Raw genomic sequence first — 22,158 nt, 5'->3', positions numbered from 1 at the left:
TTTTTTCACAGGAAATCCACACATACCGACCAATATCTCCTTTGGACATCTGAACACCCAACTATCCATAAGTTGTTAGTCGTCAGAACATTACATGAACGCACACAATAATCACGGACCCGGAGGACAGAACACAGGAGAAAAAACACATACAACGCGCACAACAACAATGTCAATATCCTCAGTGGGCAATAACTAAAGGTGCAGAGCAGGTCAAAAACAAAAACAACACAAGACAAGGGAGAAAGAAAAGGCAAACAAACAAACAAGAGAACAGAGGAACGGTAACATTGCCATACATGAGAGGGACCACAGAACGCATACAAAGAGCACTGAGGAAACACAACATAAAAACACCGGTCAAACCACACACAACTCTCCGACAGATCTTGGTAAATCCAAAGGACAAAATACACCCGGAAAATAAATGCAACCCAATATATGAAATCCCATGCAAGTCATGCAATAAATCATACATCGGGGAGACAGGAAGGAGTTTTAATACAAGAAAAAAAGAGCACAAGAAGGAGTGTGAAAAGGAGACAGCAACAATACAAACAAGAACAATAAAAGAACAAGCACAACAGGAACACCATAAATCAGCCATCACAGACCACTGCAAAAGAGAAAATCACATCATGGACTGGGAGAAGGCCAGAGTCATCCACACCGAAGAAAACAAACATCAGCGCTGGATCAGGGAGGCCATTGAAATCCAGAAGCGAGAACCAAGGACAATCAACTGGGATGAGGGAGTTTACATGCTCTCGACCATCTGGAGCAGTATCTTGAAGGGACGAGCGGACAGCGTGGGGCGTGACTTGCCTGTCAGATCTGACTGACAGGTAGGTCACCCCCTCATAGCAACACCAGCTGAAGAAAGGCGCGTCACAACAACATCCGTAACACTCTGACGAAGGCGGAAGTATACGCCGAAACATGTCAAGTAATTGAACACCGAAAATACACTGTCCGTAAGAAAATAATCTCTTTTGAAGGACAACGTCATCACTTTTTTTGTTTCCTATGACATCAAAAAAAGTTTTATAGCATCTAAAATACCCAAAACATGCAGTATGATTTTTTTTGTCAAATGCAAAACACCAATAAAAATGAATTAAAGTGTCTAAAAATAACTTTTTGACAAATAACAATTTGAAACCGGAAGTGGTTTGTTTCAGAAGGTCCCGCCCCCATGTTCGTGGTGTCACGGCAAGACGTCTTGCCTTGCTGGAGAATCAAAACAATGGCTTCAGATTTGGAGTTGTTGACTTCCTTGTTACTCATCCAGTTATGAATATGATTCAAATAGTTCTGAAGAGTAAAGCATACATGTTTGCAATCGATTAAAGAATTTATTCAGTGACATTTTGAGGTATCTGGGGGCGGGAAATGTATCACCAAAAAGAGGCAGAAAATGGCGACAAAGCTCTGTGTAAGGAATTAATCAGCCCGTTTCCACCGGCTGATTAATTCCTTACATGGAGCTTTGTCGCCCTCTTCTTCCTCTTGTTGGTGCAACACGAAGTTTTCAGAACAAACAAGTACAGCAAAATGCATTGACGTGATGGAAGGATGACGTGATGGAAGGACTGCTACAATGTGTCCTTTTTTCAGTCAGGGGCATTCCTTCAGTGACGTAACATGAGGACTCGTCACCAACTCAAAAACAAGACTTCCGGAATATTCAGCGCGAGTCTTAAAACGTAAAATATAGCTATATGCGCTGCAATCTTTGTAAAATACGCTCAGTAGAAGTAATTTGAAGCCAACTTCTCCGGACACATCGGTTGTCCTTTAAATATGTATGTATTGTATTTTTTACAGCCGCCCCCATTTCAAGCTCAGATAACTCCCATAAAACCCATAACATTTAGGAATTAACTCTTTTTTTCTTACACCCAATTGAATGTGTATGTAGTCCTAAAACTCAATATTCTGTGGGTCCTGCAATAGGCACTGGAGTGGACAATTTTTTTCACATCGTCTGGCAGTGAATGAGTTCATATGATAGAACAAAGAATTAAAAATTATTTGTAATGTAGTAATGAGGTAGCAGTAGCTTTCTGCGCTTGATTCACCACTTTCTCAACAACACATGCAATCTGTCTGAGACTCACTGAGCCGTCAAACTATAAACAGTATCCCTCGAAACGGCTGCAGCTGTGCAACTTCTATTTTTTTTTTGTCTTCTTCAATGTTTGTGCTTTGTTCCAGCTTCAGCGGTTATTAAAGGACAACCGACGTCACTTTGTTGTTTCCTAACTGACATCAGAAAAACGTTTTATAGCATCTAAAATACCCAAAACACGCAGGCAGATATTTTCATTCAAATGCAAAACACCAATAAAAATGACTTAAAGTGTCCAAAATCTGCAAAAATTGAGCTGCGAATTAGGCATTTTCAGAAAGTCCCCCCCCTCAGTTCGTGACGTCACACCAAGACATCTTGCATTGCTGCAGAATCCAAACAATGGCTTCAGATTCGGAGAATATGCTTGCTTGTTACACATCCAGTTATTAATATGATTCAAATAGTTCTGAAGAGGACAGCCCGTTTCCACAGGCTGATAAATTCCTTATATGGAGCTTGGTCGCCTTCTTCTGGCTCTTTTTGGTGCAACATGACGTTTTCAGAACAAACAAGCACAGCAAAATGCATTGACGTGATGGAAGGACTGCTACAATGTGTCCTTTTTTTCGGTCAGGGGCGTTCCTTCAGTGACGTCACATACGGACTCGTCACCATCTCAAAAACAACTCAGCGCGAGTCTTAAAACGTAAAATATACTATATGCTGTGGAATCTTTGTAAAATACGCTCAGTAGAAGTCAATAATACAATAATATGTTATATGCAGCCTCAATGGTGAAAATACGGCATTATGATTAATATTGCTTTTTGTGGCATATCATTTAGTGGTGAAATCCACCCGGAGGAAACATATTGCACTGCTATCGGATTAAAAAGGGTTAACGTTGAAATGAGCTGATGTGTTGAAAAGAATGTTTGAATGGATGAGATTAAAAGCAGAGCAAAAACCCAGCCAGGATTGTGAGGAGTTTTGAGGTGAGGGTCGCGTTACCGTTGCTATGGTATCATTTTGGGCTGTGAATTTTGGGATAGGCAAATTAGTCTTTGAGCACTTGTTTCACATTGATACGAAGATTTTCCATCATATCTGTTCTCGTGATGTAAAAAAAAGTTATCGGCCTTTTGAGTGTGAGCAGGGCTCATATTGTTTTTTTTTGCTCACCCCCTCCAAATATCTTGTCACTGTATAAGTGTTTATTAAGAGATGCAACACTTTCTGAGAGACTGTCGACTGAGTTCTTCTAAAAAGATTAAAAAAATAACAGCAGGAAGTCTGTTTCTTTTTTAGTATGAATAGTTTCAAAATCTCAATTGTCTTTTGATCACCTTTGAATCAGAATCAGACAGCTTTTAGTAGTCCCACAATGGGGAAATTTGCAATCTACAGCAGCAAAATTGAAGGCGGGGTGGGGGGGGGGTGTCAAAGATAAAACAAAGTATTCTCTGTAAAAAAGAAAATGTCAGGAGAGTGAAATGTACAACAGCATACAACAGCATAAAAAGTATCATTAAATTGAATTGTCAATAGTGCAAAGTCTAAAAATATATAAAAGTATAAAAAGCACATTTGATGTATGTAACAGGATTGACTCAATTTATCTATATTCAAATGTGGAAAGGTTTTATTTAAAATGAATGATGCAAATGTGAAATGTTCTTGATTTGCAAGGAGGAAATGAGATTATTAACAGAACATGTATGTATGTGTGTGTGTATTTTTGTATTTATTTGTGTATGTGTATGTATTTATTTGTGTATTTATATATGTGTGTATGTATTTATTTATGTGTGTATGTATGTATTTATTTGTGTATTTATTTCTGTGTGTATGAATGTATCCATTTGTGTATTTATTTATTTGTGTATTTATTTATTTACGTGTGTATGGATTTGTGTGCGTGTGTGTGTGTCTGCCTATCTGCCTGCATGTATGTATGAATGTATTTATTTATTAAAATTGACATTTCAAGATTCAAAATTTCATGTACCAGGTTATCACAAGAAACCTCATTTGGAAAATTTAGGGGTTCCGTTGCTATGATTATGACCATTCATGTCATCAAAGAAAAGAATCTGCATGACGTCTGATTGCCTCATTCAAAATCGTTGCTACAAAACGGGAAGGGCAGCGTTGGAGGTGGGGGTGGGTGTCAGGGGTGTCCTACTTGTTGATTGCAGAGCTGAGCTCCTCCAGGCGTCGTGTATCGGCAGCAGTGGCGTTGTCCAGCTTGGTCAGACCGTCCATTCGTTTCAGAATCACCTCCAGCATGTCACTGATCTTCCGCAGCACACCACGTGACTCCACGCCTCCCAGAACTGAGTAGACACAGAACGGCGAGGAAACAAAAGTGGGTTAAATAGGAACAAAGATGACACCGGAGCCCTCTTGCTTATTTGAGTCCTTAACCTTGTCGCTCTAACAGTCACCCTTGTCATTTCTAGTACTCGCAGCAAAAACTGAATCCTGCCCCGCAGCTGTGTTGTCATAAAATGTCATCAAATGGCAATTTCCCACCCTCAAACCCCCCCCCCCCCCCCACACACACACACATGTGATCTCGAAATATGAGTTTCCAGCTCTCCTTTGATACAAAGATGAGGCTTGTGTGAGTTATGAAGCGCCAGGAATTAATTATGTGAAGGCTCTGTGTGCAAAAGCCAATTATATCCATCACCCCACATTGCACAGCAGGGGCACTCTATTGAGTGTGCGGAGGGGCTTTCTATGTAGTTACGGGGGCATACTGGGATAAACGGTCAGGTTCCTGCAGTTGAAGAGTGGAGTCTTGGCACAAGTAGTGTTTGGAAGGCTGCATGGGATTAAAAAAACAATGGTGTTGAAAATCCGCTTTAGTACAGTTACATACTGGAGAGGTTCAAGGTCATTGGGGCTATAATTTAAGCCGTAGTTGGTGAGAACAGAAAGCTGTCGATACAAACTGAGCACTTTTTGGAATGGAACCTCAAAAAAATGTCTCTTTGAAAGGACAACAGACAAATTGCGTCCATAATTTGTAAAAACACTTCAAATGATTTTGACTGACCCCATTTGTCAAAGATTCCACGGCATATAGCTATATTTTCACTTTTTAAAATTTGCGCTGATTATTCAAAGGGTCTTGTTTTCGAGTTAATGACGATACCGGAAGTGACGTAACCTGAGGAACCCTCCGAGTTGTTGACATTTTGAATTGAGCGAGAAAGCAATACAGAGGAGATTTTGAGTGAATTTTTGGTACTTTGTTTAGTCTAAAAACACCGTGTTGAGCGAGAAATTAGAAGTAAAACTACATAAATAACGCGATGGTGAATCGTTGTGTGGCAGCCAATTGTGGTAACACGCATAAAGAAGGTGTACGTTTACACAAATTCCCAGCGGACAAAGCAGCCATTTGGGCGGAATGGGAAAGACAAGTCCAACGAACCAGGGCAGGGTGGAAGGCCACGAAGCATTCATTTGTTTGTAGTGCTCATATTGAATGATTGTTTCGGAAGGAAAGTGTCCTCAAAAACAGATGGAACAGGCGCACCACCCCCAACCAAAAGACCCAAAAGACACAGCGTTTGCCAAATGGGAGAGGTCCAGGGTAAGTGTATTGATCTCGTCTACAATTCTGAAATGTGCCCATATACATACATATAGTTTGAATTTGTAGGCCAAGGTCTACAGTCTCGTAATATGAATGCATTTTATAGCTTTTATCATCTAGACCAGTGGTCCCCAACCTTTTTTGCGCCACGGACCAGTTTAATGTCAGACAATATTTTCACGGACCTGCGGATAAATACAACAAAATAAAATGATACGACAGGCATGGAGACTGTTTTTTTTCCTTCTTTTAAATATAATAATAAACGTGAATCCATTATGTATTTTTATGCAACTTTATTAACAGGGGCCTGGTAACATCGCGCCAACAACATTATGTAACATCGTCTCTGCCCCTGAACGCTCTATGGTCACCATGGTAATGTTTAAACGTGCCTTCAAAATAAGGTACACCACAAAAACAAGTACAAAGCGCATGAAAAATACAACTCACTACAACTGAATCAGTGGGACCCCTGAGCTTGTTTCTCTGCAACGAGACGGTCCCATCTCGGGATAATGGGAGACAATGACACCAGAAGTGTCTTGCTTATGTCCAGTCTACTCTGTAGTTTTTTTTTGGTTGCTGTCACTGCAGAAAACCCCGCTTCACACAAATAAGATGTCGGAAACGGCAACAAGGTTTTCAATACTGTTGTGGCGATCTCTGGGTATTCTGCCATCACTTTAATCCAGAACACTGGCAGAGTTGTTGTCTCAAACATACTTTTAAGTCCGCCATCATTTGTGAACCCAGCAGTTGTTCTTCCTCTTGCACATGCATGCTGGATTCACCTGGTTTGTTGACAAATGGGTTGCGGATCCGTTCCTTGGCAGTTCGTGGGTCTTTTGTGGCTGGGAAGTAGCGCTCGAACTCTTTTAAAAGCAAAGACAGGTGCTCGTGCATCAGCTGGGGGAATGAAGGCTCTGGCTCAGTCTCTTCCAAAAACCCCGCCAATGTTTGAAACATGTCAAATACAAAACATGACAAAACGTGTCCTTTAAAGGACAACTGACACCTCCCGACATGTTGCGTCCATAATTTGTAAAATCACTTCAAATGACTTCTACTGACCGCATTTTACAAAGATTCCACCACATATACCTATATTTTACTTTTTAAAAGTCATGCTGAATATTCATGAAGTCTTGTTTTAGAGTTGATGTCGATGCCGGAGTGACATCACATTCAGTACGCCCCTGACCGAGAAAGCGACACGTAATGCATTTGGGGTACTTTTTTTCATCTGAAAACACCGTGTTGATTGCGAAATTAGAAGGAAAACTACATAAATAACGTGATGGTAAATCCTGTGGCAGCCAATTGCGGTAACACGCATAAAGAAAGTGTAAGTTTACAGAAATTCCCTGCGGACAAACCAGCCATTTCCAACGGTCAGAGCAGTAGAGCACCAGCTATAAAATGTTTTTCTGATGTCAGTTCGGAAACAAAAAATGGTTTCGTTGTCCTTTAACACTAAAGAGGGACAACAACAAAAAAAAACAAAAAGAAAAACAAAAAAATTGCAGCAAATGTGCAAAAAAACAGATTCCAGTGTCACTCTCAACAGGTTGTATAAGTAGTGGTTCAAACACCGAATATAGTGAATTGTTAATTTTTCAATACAGTCATTTAAAGGACAACCGACGTCCGAGTTGTGTCCATAATTTGTAAAATCGCTTCAAATGACTTCTATTGAGCGTATTTTACAAAGATTCCACCGCATATAGCTATATTTTACATTTTAAGACTTGCGCTGAATACTCCGGAAGTCTTGTTTTTGAGTTGGTTGCTTTCCTCTTCAGAACTATTTGAATCATATTGATAACTGAATGAGTAACAAGAAAGCATCTTTTCCGAATCTGAAGCCATTGTTTTGATTCTCGAGCAAGGCAAGACGTCTTGGCATGACACCACGAACAAGGGGGCGGCACCTTCTGAAACTGGCCACTTCCGGTTTCAAATTGAAGTACTCTTTAGACACTTTAAGTCATTTTTATTGGTGTTTTGCATTTGACTAAAAATATCATACTGCGTGTTTTGGGCATTTTAGATGTTATAAAACATTTTTCTGATGTCAGTTAGGAAACAAAAAAGTGATGTCGGTTGTCCTTTAAGATCATGTAGTGAAAGTACAGTGTAGATAGCCAGTTATCTAGCCAGACATCCAGCTATCTATCCAGCTATCTAGATATCTATCCAGCTATCCTGCTATCTAGATATCTATCTAGATATCTCGCTAGCTATCCAGCTATCTACCGAGTATGCAGCTATCTAGCGAGCTATCCCTCCAGCTATCCAGCTAGCTATCCAGCTCGCTTTGCAGCTATCCAGATAGCTAAGCAGCTATCTAGCTACCTATCTAACCAGCTATCTAGCTAGCTATCCAGCTATCTAGCTATCCATCTAACCAGCTATCTAGCTATCCATCTAACCAGCTATCTAGCTAGCTATCCAGCTATCTAGCTATCCATCTAACCAGCTATCTAGCAAGCCAGCCATCTAGCTATCTACAGTAGCTAACAGGTTATCTAGCTAGCCCGCCATCTAGCCAACTAGCCAGCCGTCTAGCCAACTAGCCAGCTAGCCAGCCATCTAGCCCACTAGATAGCTCGATAGATCTATATATATAAATGCAAAGCAGGAAAAAGGGACAGAGCTGACAGAAAGTACAACTTAAACATAATATTTTGATTAATGATAATAAATCATGTCAAATTACGGCCGGGATAAAGACGCTGACAGGAAATTTAAAAGGCACAGGATCACAAAACAAGGAACCAATTAAAAGTGATCTTTTGTAACAAATATTTATGATGCAGCATTTTGAGCAGGCGTGATCATCATGAGCTTTATTGCTCATCATTTTTTTTTGTCTTGAGTTGCAATAATAATCACATGCCATATGTGGTGGTTCATCATGAACATTTCCGTGTTTAAATTACTTTCTTACCTTTTTCCCCTGCAGTTCTAATTTTGCTAGAATGTCACCTTTAACCAGTGGAAAATGAAATGGGGGGGAGAAAAATTAAATGTGATGGAAGGTTTTGATGTCCCAATTCACACCAATTAATCAAATATTTAATTAAGGCAGCACTGTGAGGTGTTTGCATTTTGTTCAGGGACTAATCTGTTAGTTTGACGAAAATGTAGAATATCTGGAGGTTGCGAGCTGCTGGCATTTTATCGGATGGATTCGATTAAGACCTCTCCATGAGTCGTCACCTTACCGTGGTGGAGGGGTTTGTGTGTCCCAATGATCCTCGGAGCTAGGTTGTTCGGGGCTTTATGCTCCTGGTAGGGTCACCGTTGGCAAACAGGTCCTGGGTGAGGGACCAGACAAAATACGACTCATAAGACCCCATATGAAGAAAAACACAAATGGATTTGGTTTTCCATTGCCCGGACGCGGGCCAGGCCTGGACATGGGGCTCGTTGGTGAGCGCCTGGTGGCCGGGCCCACATCCATGGGGCCCGGTCGGGCTCAGCCCAAAGAGGAAACGTGGGTCCCCCTTCTCAAGGGCTCACCACCCATGGGAGGGGCCAGTGGGGTCGGGTGCATTGTGAGCTGGGCGGCAGCCAAAGGCGGGGACCCTGGCGGTCCGACCCTCCACTGCAGAAGCTAGCTCTTGGGACGTGGAATGTCACCTCTCTTAAAGGGAAGGAGCCCGAGCTGGTGCACGAGGTCGAAAAGTTCCGACTAGACATAGTTGGGCTTGCATCCATACACAGTCTGGGTCCGGTACCAGCCCTCTCGAGAGGGGTTGGACTCTCTTCCACTCTGGAGTTGCCGGTGAGAGGCGTAGAGCAGGTGTCGGCAAACTTATCACCACCTGGTGGTGAGTAGGCTCCGTTGGTGGGGGAAGATGCCACTCCAACCTGGCAGACCCAAACATGGTGTGAGGGTTTGTTGGAAACGTCTGGCGGAATCCCCTGTCAGGAGGAATTTCAACTCCCACCTCCGGCAGAACTTTACACATGTCCCGGGAGAGGTGGGGGACATTGAGTCAGAATGGACCATGTTCCGTACCGCCCTTGCTGAGGCGGAAAATCGGAGTTGTGGCCGTAAGGTGGTTGGTGCCTATCGTGGCGGCAATCCCCGTACTCGCTGGTGGACATTCGGTAAAGCTGAAGGAGTCCTACCGGGCCTATATGGCCTATGGGACCCTGAGACAGCTGACAGGTATCGATTAGCAAAACGGAATGCAGCCACGGTGGTCGCTGAGGAAAAAACACGGGCATGGGAAGAGTTCGGTGAGGCCATGGAAGCCGACTTCCGGATCGCTTCGAGGAAATTCAGGTCTACCATCCGGCGTCTCAGGAGGGGAAAGCAGTGCATGACTAACCATGTGTACAGTGAGGATGGGGCGCTGCTGACCTCGACTCGAGATGGCGTGAACCGGTGGGCAGAGTACTTTGAAGACCTCCTCAATTCCACCAACACGCCTTCCTTGGAGGAAGCAGTGTCTGGGGACTCAGAGGTGGGCTCTCCGATCTCTGTGGCTGAAGTCACCGAGGTGGTTAAAAAGCTCCTCGGTGGCAAGGCCCCGGGGGTGGATGAGATCCGAGCGGAGTTCCTAAAGGCTCTGGATGTTGTGGGGCTGTCCTGGCTGACACGCCTCTGCAAAATTGCGTGGTCATCGGGGAGAGTGCCTCTGGATTGGCAGGTGGTGGTCCCCCTTTGGCAGGTGGTGACCGGAGCGTGTGTTCCAACTACAGAGGGATCAAACGCCTCGGCCTCCCTGGAAAGGTCTATTCAGGGGTTCTACAGGGGCGGGTCCATCGGAAAGTCGAGCCTCAGATTGAGGAGGAACAGTGTGTTTTCGTCCCAGCCACGGAACAGTGGACCAGCTCTACACCCTTAGTAGGGTCCTCGAGGGCGCATGGGAATTCGCCCAACCACTCTACATGTGTTTTGTGGACTTGGAGAAAGCGTTTGACCGTGTCCCTCGTGGAGTTCTGTGGAGGGTACTTCGGGAGTATGGGGTACAGGAGCGGCTGATACGGGCCTTTCGGTCCCTATACGACCGATGTCTGAGTCTGCTTGGCATTGCCGGCAATAAGTCGGAATCGTTTCCAGTGAGGGTTGAGCTCCGCCAAGGCTGCCCTTTGTCACCAATTCTGTTCATAACCTTTATGGACAGAATTTCTAGGCGCAGCCGAAGCGTTGAAGGTTTCCGTTTTGGTGGCCTCAGTATAGCATCTCTGCTTTTTGCTGACAATGTGGGACTGTTGGGGCCTTCAAGTGGAGCTCTCCAACTCTCTCTTGAGCTGGTATCACCTCATCAGTATTACTAATCCTATTTTGCCTAAGCAGGCTGTTGTACGAACGATACAAATTGAACCTCACCCCACCATATCGTTTAAATGAAGGATTTAGCTGTTTTATGAAAATTGCTTCTTTTATTCCCCTTTCAAACCATCTATGTTCTTTCGCTAATATTTTAACCTCATTGTCGTCAAACGAGTGGTTGCTAGGTTTTAGGTGCATATGTACTGCCGATTGAAGCCCACTAGTATTATCCCTGCGATGTTGATAGTCTTTTTTTAGTCTCACCAATGTACTGCTCTTTACAATTTTCATTCTTACAATGTATTGAATAAACTACATTACTTTGTTTTTCAATTGGCAGCCTATCTTTTGGATGCCCTCAATCTACCGGTCGATCTACGTCCCAACCCTCATCTATGGTCACGAGCTATGGGTTGTGTCCGAAAGATCGAGATCCCGGATGCAAGCAGCCGAAATGAGCTTTCTCCGTAGGGTGTCCAGTAGACCTCTTCAAACATATGGAAACATATGGAAGGGATATATATGGATATATATATATAACCCTTTTCTTCGAACATATGGAAACTGATATTATTCCCATTCTCCAATGTCTAAATTAGCTAAATATACCAGATATTGTGATCTTGGATGTTGGCTATGCCTGTCTCAAGAGCCATGTAATTTTATTGTTGACGTTTTTCAAAAACACTGCAAAATTTGGGATATTATGTCCTTATTTTCATTGTAGCTTTCCAGAGGTTGATGCTATAGCATTGACAGTGGTACCAAATTAAAGCTAATAAAATTTTGTTGCATATGGCAGTAAACACATGAACACCTGTGTTAGTTTTAATTAATTTTAATGCACAAACATATATATTTGTTTATGCTTGGAAAGGATGCCATCATATAATACATAACTTTATCTAAAAAATGTTACTCTTAATGCATGTATATAATTTATTATCACTAATTATGTTTTATCTCTTCATTTCAGATTGTAAGTGAAAGCTGATTTGTTAAGATTTGTGAACTGCTGACAACATGGCATCTGGAAGACAACTACACTGTCCAGGCGCTCCCTTAGAGATAAGGTGAGAAGCTCGGTCATCCGGGAGGGGCTCAAAGTCGAGCTGCTTCTCCTCCACATCGAGAGGATCCAGATGAGGTGGTTCGGGCATCTGATTAGGATGCCCCCAGGACGCCTCTATGGTGAGGTGTTCGGAGCATGCCCCACTGGCAGGAGACCCCGGGGACGACCCAGGACACGCTGGAGAGACGATGTCTCCCAGCTGGCCTGGGAACGCCTCGGGATCCGCCAGGACGTACTAGAAGAAGTGGCTGGGGAGAGGAAAGTCTGGGCTTCCCTACTGAAGCTGCCGCCCCCGCGACCGGACCCCGGATAAGCGGCAGAAGATGGATGGATGGAAATAAGACTGCCTGCTCGCATACACAAACATACAGCCTGTTTTCTCCACCATATTGGCTTGACTATCGAGAGCATCTGCACATTGCATTGCTCCGGAGGCCTTTAAAGCGTGAACGAGACATTTTTGCGTGTTTTTAAATGGGCAACTCAAATGAGAAGGGCTGTTTATACGCGTTCCTGTTACCATCTACATCATTTTTTAGTTTGCAAAAGGTAACAGAATGGGAGGATCAGCAGTATTTTAGAGTCTTTGGGTCCATTGAAAGACACTCTGAAAATGGAAGGTATTATTTTTATGATTAATAATATTACTAGCTGCAAGGCAAATCATTACGAAGTCCATTTCTTTTTCTGCATTTATTTGTGCTTGTCCTTGTGGAAATAACAGAGCAGGATTAAACAAGACAAAAAAAAATAAGATCCAACACTGGAACTCATCGGTTTATTGCATACTTTGCACCACCCTTTGTCTGAGTCGATCAATTATGGACAATAAAAGGGGAAAAAAAATTGAGTGTGCGTGTGAAAGTTGGGATGGTCACAACACATGAATTTATACGTTTTTTTCTCATTATTCTTTCATCACTTTGCTGCTGCGAATTGGGATTTCCCCAGTGTGAGACGAATTAAAGATGTCTCTCCCATAATCTAATCAATTGTGTTGATTGAAATGTTGACCACATTATCCCGAAGCAGCCCAGCCAAAATATAGTCATTTTTGTCACGTGGTTTTCTTCATTGTGTACATGAAGATATGCGATTTATAGCATCTACTATATAATATGGAATGAAATATTCAAAGATAATATGCTAGCTAGCTCGACCGATCGATCAGCCATCTATCTAGCTAGCTAGCGCGACCGATCGATCAGCCATCTATCTAGCTAGCTAGCTCGACCGATCGATCAGCCATCTATCTAGCTAGCTAGCTCGATCGATCAGCCATCTAGCTCGTTAGCTCGATCGATCAGCCATCTAGCTAGCTAGCTCGATCGATCAGCCATCTGGTTACCTAGCTCAATCGATCAGCCATCTAGTTAGCTAGCTCGATCGATCAGCTATCTAGTTAGCTAGCTCGATCGATCCGCAATCTAGTTAGCTAGCTCAATCAGCCATCTAGTTAGCTAGCTCGATCGATCAGCCATCTATCTAGCTAGCTAGCTCTATCAACCAGCCATCCAGCTAGCTAGCTCGTTCGATTAGCCATCTAGCTAGCTAGCTAGATCGATCAGCCATCTGGTTACCGAGCTCAATCGATCAGCCATCAAGTTACCGAGCTCAATCGATCAGCCATCTATTTAGCTAGCTCGATCGTTCGGCCATCTAGTTAGCTAGCTCAATTAGCCATCTAGTTAGCTGGCTCGATCGATCAGCCATCTATCTAGCTAGCTAGCTCCATCGACCAGCCATCTAGCTAGCTCGCTAGCTCGATTAATCAGCCATCTAGCTAGCGAGCTCAGTCGATCAGCCATCTAGCTAGCTATCTCAGTCGATCAGCCATCTAGCTAGTTAGCTCGTTCGATCAGCCATCTAGCATGCTAGCTCGTTCGATCAGCCATCTAGCATGCTAGCTCGATCGATCAGCCATCTGGTTAGCTAGCTCGTTCGATCAGCCATCTGGTTAGCTAGCTCGATCGATCAGCTATCTAGTTAGCTAGGTCAATCGATCAGCTGTCCGGCTCGATCGAACAGCTTTCTATCTCGATCAGTCAGCTATCTAGTTCGCTAGATCGATCGATCAGCTGTATAGCTTGATCGATTGATCTACATCTCTCTATCTGTAAATAAAAACGCAAATCAAGAAAAAAGGACAGAGGTGAGAAAAAGTACAAACTTCAACAAATTCCGTTGAAACGCTAAATCCTTTTCAGAGATGCTTATTTTTAGATTTGTCGAGGGTACCGAATCACCTTAGCAGTTTAAAAATATTCATCAAATGCGACACGCTGCCCTAAAATATTTTGAAACATGAAATTTAAGGAGGAGGGGAAAAAATAAATGTAACTGACAGATGAGTGATGTGGCACTTGAAGGACAACCAACATCACTTTTTTGTTTCCTAACTGACATAAAACAAACGTTTTATAGCATCTAAAATACCCAGAACACGCAGTATAATATTTTTATTCAAATGCAAAACACCAATAAAATGACTTAAAGTGTCAAAAATCTGCAAAAAATTGAGCTGCGAATTGGTCATTTTCAGGAAGCCCCGCCCCCAGTTCGTGACGTCACGCCAATACGCCTTGCATTGCTGGAGAATCAAAACAATGGCTTCAGATTAGGAGAATATGCTTTCTTGTTACACATCCAGTTATTAATATGATTCAAATAGTTCTGAAGAGGAAAGCATACATGTTTGCACTTGATTAAAGAATTCATTCCGTGCCATTTTGAGGCAACATTGGGGGGAAATGAGGCGGAAAATGGCGTCCAAGCTCCTGTGAGGAATTCATCAGCCCGTTTCCACAGGTTGATAAATTCCTTCCATGGAGCTTGGTTGCCCGCTTCTGGCGGCTTTTTGGTGCAACACAAGGTTTTCAGAACAAACAAGTACAGCAAAATACATTGACGTGATGGAAGGACAATGTGTCTTTTTTTCGGTCAGCGGCGTTCCTTCAGTGACGTCACGTACTGACTCGTACCCAACTCAAAAACAAGACTTCCTGAATATTCAGCGCATGTCTTAAAACGTAAAATATAGATATATGCAGTGGAATCTTTGTAAAATACGCCCAGTAGAAGTCATTTGAAGCCATTTTACAAATTATGGACACAACTTGTCCGGAGACGTCAGTTGTCCTTTAAAAAAAAGCTTCCACTGTTGCAGAGCCTTCCACAGTCTTTGAAAAAGATGTTCTTGAAGCAAACATTCAAACATTTGGAAGCTTGGAGCGTCAACCTGTGGGTGATTGACTCTCACCTAGTGAGCCTGCACACACATACAGACACACGCACGCACGCACGCACGCACGCACACACGCACACACGCACACACGCACACACGCACACACACACACACACACACACACAGCGTGGTGTTTTGATCGCCCTTGGGAGTTTTTGCATATTCATGCGACGTGAAAGCCGTTTGAGAAGTGATGAATACTGACAGGAACGCCTGCTCAACAGAAGTCGACGGCTTCATATTAACCGCCGACCAACGTCATTTTGTCTTTGCAACTTTCCAGCTGCGAATCAGAGGAGGAGGCCGTACGTCTGCAAAAGTGCTCTCTCTCGGTTCCCATGATTCATTGACAGCTCTGAGAATCGCCATTGCAACCCCACTATTCATGCGGGAAATATTGTGAATGTATGTGAACAACAAAAATCCGAGTCAGAATGAACATTTTATTTTTGTGGGTTGTGTGCATACAAGAGTCTTGGCAAGGTGGTGTCAGCGCATCCACGTACAAGCATCTGGATGTGAGCTGTGGCCCAAAGCAGCACCTGTATGAGTCGATTACTGGTCTCCTACCATTCAATAAGTGGCTGAAAGGTTCACAGGCATCTCAATCTCCCCTGTCCTACATGCATCGTAAAACTGTGACACAGACAATTTTTTTGTAATTTTCTGGACAATTGAAAGACTGGGATTTTTAACTCATTCACTGCCAGACGTGCAAAAATGTGTCCACTCCAGTGCCAGGGGTTTTGTCATTGTCACTCGAATTCCAGGACCCACAAAATATCAGAATCAGAATCAGAATACCTTTATTCGTCCCACAATGGAATGGATATTGAGTTTTAGGACAACATAAACATTCAACGATGTGACCGATACAGATATCACTAATGGTGATACTGTATAGAAATCCTTAAGCAAATATCGATTCAGCTTAAGATGCTTTTGTATCGATATAAGCAGAGCAAAATGGCTGGTGGGAGATGAAAAGGGCACCGTAGTAACCGGATTATCGTAATAACCAGGTATCGTACTAACCGGAACTAGTTATACATAAAAGACTAGAATTTGCCGGGAAATAAAAATAGTATCATAATAAGCAGTACTATACAGTGGTGGGCCGGGAGAGCCAGCAAGGCCTTCTCTGCTGGCCTAACATAATCAGACATCATTATCATAATTATAATAAAAGTCAATTTCATTAAAAAAGTATTTTTTCTAAATATATATATTATTATTCTACATACTGTTTTCTTGATGTTATATTATATCCATTTGGTTATGCTCCTTTCAGTGTTGTAGTTTTAGGTCAGAGTTTTTAATCCAATCAGAATTCAGCTAGTTTGTGTCGCCAGGCTGTATGAAATCTGACCGACGCCTTCAGAATCAACAGTGAGGGCGTCTGTGCGCTGTACATGAACGGGCACATGTAGTTGATATATAGTTGCGATAGCCAATCAGATCACGAGTTGACACAGTAAGGCCAGCTCGAGGGCCTCGCGTTGAACATGACATGTACGCGTCCTGTGATTGGATACTCACTTTACCTCAGCCCTCAGCGGAGGCAGCGCTATGCAAATCAACCAAGCTACAACAGATCAGAACCGGAAACTTTAGCAGAAAAACCAAGTATGTCTACTCGCTTTTTTAACCCACAATGGCTGAAGGAGAGGACAACTCGCTGTCGCATGTAGGCCTATTCTCAAGAACAAATGAAAAAGATTTGTTTACTTTTATTTTCAACAAATAGTTCGTTTTGTGAACGTCTTGTTGTTTTTCTTATATTAAACTGACATTTTGAAATTTAGCGTAAAATCTTGTTAAAGATTTCATATTCTTGGTGGACTTAATAAAACTTTGTGGACAAATGATTTAAAATTTCCTTTTATTTTTAAGTGTTTGCAGTATCACGTACAGTGACAAGTTCTAATTGCTGATGCAGATTTATTGATGTGTAATTGCTCCGGAAAATAGCCTGTGTTGTAGACGATTAAGATGACGCCACACCCAGTACTGCGTGCGTGTACTTTTGTAAATGATATCTCCAGCCGTTGTGTCATAAATTATGGTATTACGAGGGATATTTGTTCAAGTCGGACTAAGCAGGACTTCACTGAAGGCCTAGGTGTGAAATGCATATTTTGATCCAAGATGGCGCCGCGGATGGCAGCCTCGGTCACACGCTCCCTAGTATTGTTCCTGGTTTTGTCATTCTCATTTGTTTTTTGCGATCCTACGCGACTCAGTTACACGAGGGAAGAGTTACTGAGCATCGGGGAATCCACTCTTGGACTATTTTCACCGACACACCAAAATCTACATGGTTTTTCGGGGCTGCTCGCGAGCGGCGTAGCAGCTCTGTACGGAGCTTTGAGACGCCGGCGTAGGAGGGGGAAGCGAGCCGGCGTTCTCGTCAAGCTTTGGCAGCGTGGATTTCGAACGCCGCTCCCATCGATCCACCTCGCTAATCTACGCTCACTACCAAACAAGATGGACGAACTTCTGCTTCTCACAAAGACCAATAAAACATTTGCCCGCTCTGCTGCGCTGTGCTTCACTGAGACTTGGCTCAGTGACCGCCACCCGGATTCCGCGCTACACATACCCGGATTCCGTCTCCTTCGGGCCGACCGTGACACGGAGCAATCGGGGAAATCCAAAGGCGGTGGACTATGCTTCTACATCAACGAAGAATGGTGCACCGATGTCACGAAGCTCGACGCACACTGCAGCCCTGGTTTGGAATCGCTGTCTCTCAACTGCAAGCCATTCTACTCGCCACGTGAGTTCGCTTCCTTTATTCTCGTTGCCGTGTACATCGCGCCACAAGCTAATGCTAACGCGTGTATACAAACGCTAGCGGACCATGTAAACCATCTCGAACTAAAATATCCAGAATCACCCCTGATCATTTTGGGCGATTTTAACCAAACACGTCTAAACCGTGAACTTCCCAAATATAAGCAGAATATTGACTGTTTCACCAGAGGAGAAAACATTCTAGATCATTGTTACACAGCACTTAAAGGCGCATACCGGTCTGTTGCGCATGCAGCATTGGGTCTTTCTGACCACTACTTAATCCACTTAATTCCCACATACAAACAGAAACTCAAATGTGTAAAACCGGTAGTCAAGACAGTTAAAACATGGACAGATGAAGCAAAGTTATCGCTACAAGAATGCTTAGACTGCACTGATTGGAGCGTCTTTGAAACTTCAACGGGCACATTGGATGAATACACAGACACTGTAACATCATACATCAGTTTCTGTGAGGACATGTGTGTACCAACAAAGTCCTTCAACAACAACAAGCCATGGTTCACTCCCAAACTCAGGCAGCTTAGGAAAGAGAAAGAATCCGCATTTAAAAGCGGCGATCGAGCAGTTTACAAACTCGCCCGAAACAGGCTGACGAAGGAAATTAACATCGCAAAGAAAAGTTATGCAGAGAGGCTTAACAAACAGTTCTCCGCTAACGATTCTGCATCGGTGTGGAATGGCCTGAAAGCAATAACAAATTATCGTTTACCTTCCCCCCAAGCAGTGTACAACAATGGTATGGCTAATGAGTTAAATACATACTTTTGCCGATTTGAAAAGGACACCCCCATTTCCCTGGTCTGCCCACCATTACTAGAAACTACCGTATCTCTGCCCTCTGCCCTACAGATCCACGAACTGGACGTTAGATGGCTCTTCAAGCAGCAGAAGATCAAGAAAGCTGCAGGACCTGACAGAGTGTCCCCCTCCTGCCTGAGAGTCTGCGCTGACCAGCTGGCTCTGGTCTTCACACAAATCTTCAACAGATCCCTGGAGCAGTGTGAAGTCCCATCCTGCTTCAAACAGTCTACTATTGTCCCAGTTCCAAAGAAACCAGCACCCTCGGGATTGAACGACTATAGACCTGTTGCTCTGACGTCTGTGGTCATGAAGTCCTTTGAACGCCTCGTGCTGAACCACCTAAAGAACATCACCGGACCTCTGCTAGATCCTCTTCAGTTTGCCTACCGTGCAAACAGGTCTGTGGAGGATGCAGTCAACATCGGACTGCACCACATCCTCGACCACCTCGACAACACAGGAACCTACGCAAGGATCCTGTTTGTGGACTACAGCTCTGCGTTCAATACCATCATCCCAGAACTCCTCATCCCCAAACTTCTCCAGCTTGGTGTGTCCCCCACGATCTGCCAGTGGACCCTCAGCTTCCTGACAGGACGGACACAACAGGTCAGACTGGGAAATATATCATCCACAACACGAACCACGAGCACTGGAGCCCCGCAGGGATACGTCCTCTCTCCATTGCTCTTCTCTCTCTACACGAACGACTGCACCTCAACGCACCCAGCTGTCAAATTCATATAGTTCGCAGACGACACCACGGTCATCGGTCTCATCAAAGACGGCGACGAGTCTGCGTACCGACAACAAGTGGAGCAGCTGGAGCTCTGGTGCAGCCGTCACAACCTGGAGCTGAACACGCTCAAGACAGTTAAGATGATCGTGGACTTCAGGAAACATCCATCACCACAGCTACCCCTCACACTATCCAACTGCCTGGTGTCAACCGTTGAGACCTTCAAGTTCCTGGGAATCACAGTCTCCCAGGACATGAAGTGGGAGGTCAACACCAACTCTATCCTGAAAAAGGCCCAACAGAGAATGTACTTTCTGAGGCTGCTAAAGAAGCATGGCCTGCCACAGGAGGTGCTGCAACATTTCTACACGGCTGTCATCGAATCCATCCTGTGTTCTTCCATCACCGTTTGGTTCGGGGCCGCCACAAAAATGGACAAAATCCGACTTCAACGGACAGTTAGGACGGCGGAAAATCATTGGCACCGCCCTACCCACTCTCGAGGACTTGCACACTGCAAGAATCCAAACTAGGGCGCGGAAAATCCTACTGGACCCGCCACACCCTGCCCACCACCTTTTCCAGCTACTCCCCTCAGGCAGGCGCTACCGATCCATGCGCACCAAATCCAGCAGACATTTAAACAGCTTCTTCCCCCAAGCCATTAACTCTTTGAACTCTTTCAACAGTAGCCAAAATGGAACTGTATAGTGCCACTTAGCAGTTTTTTTGACAACGATACTAGTGCAGTGTGTTCTACCGGAAACAAATTCCTTGTGTGTTCTACATACTTGGCAATAAAGATGATTCTGATTCTGATGCACGGACCGCCACTGGTACTATCAATATAACCAATATCGATATAAGGATACTGTATTGGTTTATATAGCACTTTAACAACAGCTGAAGCTGGAACAAAGAGCAAACATGGAAAAAAGGGAAGGTCTGGCCAGCGTTTTATTGGCACCCCAGCAAGAAAAACTCAAACAAATTTGGGAATGGCGTTCAATGTCATATTTTCAATTCCCGAGTGAATTCGGGAATGGCAGTTCGATCAGTATCTAGCTAACTAGCTCGACTGATCGATCAGCTATCGAGCCAGGTCGCCCGATCAACCAAATATCAATAATGAGGTTTTTGGGACACATTTCTCACTCAAAGGTGATGTTTGGTTGGCTTGTCATTCATTCAATCCAGCTTCACCTCAAGCTATAAAGTTCAACGTTAAAAGAGCATCACGGTGCTATTAACCTGATAAAAGCCTGATAAAAGAATATATATATGAGACAAGGATCATATATAACAATATTTTCAACGGACACCTCACACATTCAAATGATGTTATTAGAGATTAAGACCCGAATCATCAAGCCATTTTTTGGGATCATTCCGCTTTGAGAAACTAACATGAAAACATGTGTTTTACCTGTGTTCAAAATCACTTTGGCTTTTTACACCTCCATGTTTGTGTTATCTCACTCACTCACTCACTCACTCATCCCATAGCGTAGAAGGCCGTAGGGGTGCCATGATGGACGTCTGGGCAGTCAGAGATCTCCAGCGCTCTCGGTCTTCAGCAGTTCGTAGCAGGGTGTGGAAGCTGCAGCCTGTCCATTCCTTAATGTTGTCCATCCAGCACTTCCTCTGTCTTCCTCTTCTCCGCTTCCCTTCCACTGTCCCTTCCAGGATGGTTTTGGGTAGTGAAGTATGCCTTATAACGTGGCCAAACCAGGCCATTTTACGACGTTTCACCATTGAGAGTACAGGCTCTTGTTCTCCAGAAAGGGTGTTGACTAGCTGTCTGACGTAGTATTTTGTCCGGTGTTCCCTGTAAGATATATTGAGCATCCTTCTGTAGCTCTTATGCTCAAACGCCTTGATCCTGCGCTCTGTGTCTGCTGTAAGTGTCCAGCTCTCACAGCCGTATAACAAGGTGGAGAGTACAAGGTGTAAAGGTGGACACCGTTGAGCCATTAAAATGACAGATCATAAAATTACACTCGGAATTTCTGCAGCAGACAGACAACCATTCCACAAACAAATCTGAGACATCGCTAGCGATGAATTGAGATACAGTGAGGTAATGCTGTCAAGGGCGCACGCCTCTCATGTGTCTTCTTTACATGGAGTGAACCTAGACAATGATAAGAACAACTCTTCTTCCGCCACGCAGAGACTTTAATGGCCCGAACCGCCGCCGCAATCTCCACAGCAACTCGTCTCATCTGCACACCAACACAATTACCGCAAATTGCATTCGCTTTAATTATGATGGCGCAGGAGCTCTACTGTTCATTAGCTAAAGAACAGCAGGAGTGGGTGACTATGTTCCTCGTTTGAATTTTTTTTTGTACTTTATTTGCGGCACAAATGGTTTCCGGCAAATGGAAATGTCACCATTAACGCCTGCACTCGGTGAGAAACACACGCAGGGTTTTAATCGACGATATCAAAGACCAATCACAAGGGAAGGATCAGTGATGAAATAGTAACCGGTTGGTC

The 22,158-nt window shown here is 43.8% G+C and overlaps 1 protein-coding gene across 1 annotated transcript in view; it reads right to left on the bottom strand.

Annotated features, from left to right (window-relative positions):
• LOC148892273 (alpha-1,6-mannosylglycoprotein 6-beta-N-acetylglucosaminyltransferase B-like) overlaps positions 1-22,158 on the bottom strand; it is a 132,927-nt gene that overhangs the window by 87,977 nt on the left and 22,792 nt on the right. Inside the window, exon 3 of the mRNA XM_089006642.1 lies at positions 4,260-4,410. Coding sequence (XP_088862768.1) covers positions 4,260-4,410 — 151 coding nt within the window. The remainder of the gene's footprint in view (positions 1-4,259; positions 4,411-22,158) is intronic.

Source organism: Hippocampus bargibanti, linkage group LG10, assembly GCF_051943395.1.
Source record: "Hippocampus bargibanti isolate YZ-2025 linkage group LG10, ASM5194339v1, whole genome shotgun sequence".
In the NCBI taxonomy this organism is placed as follows: domain Eukaryota; kingdom Metazoa; phylum Chordata; class Actinopteri; order Syngnathiformes; family Syngnathidae; genus Hippocampus; species Hippocampus bargibanti.
The sequence above is the reverse complement of the archived record's forward strand: the minus strand, read 5'-3'. Positions and strand labels throughout refer to the sequence as shown.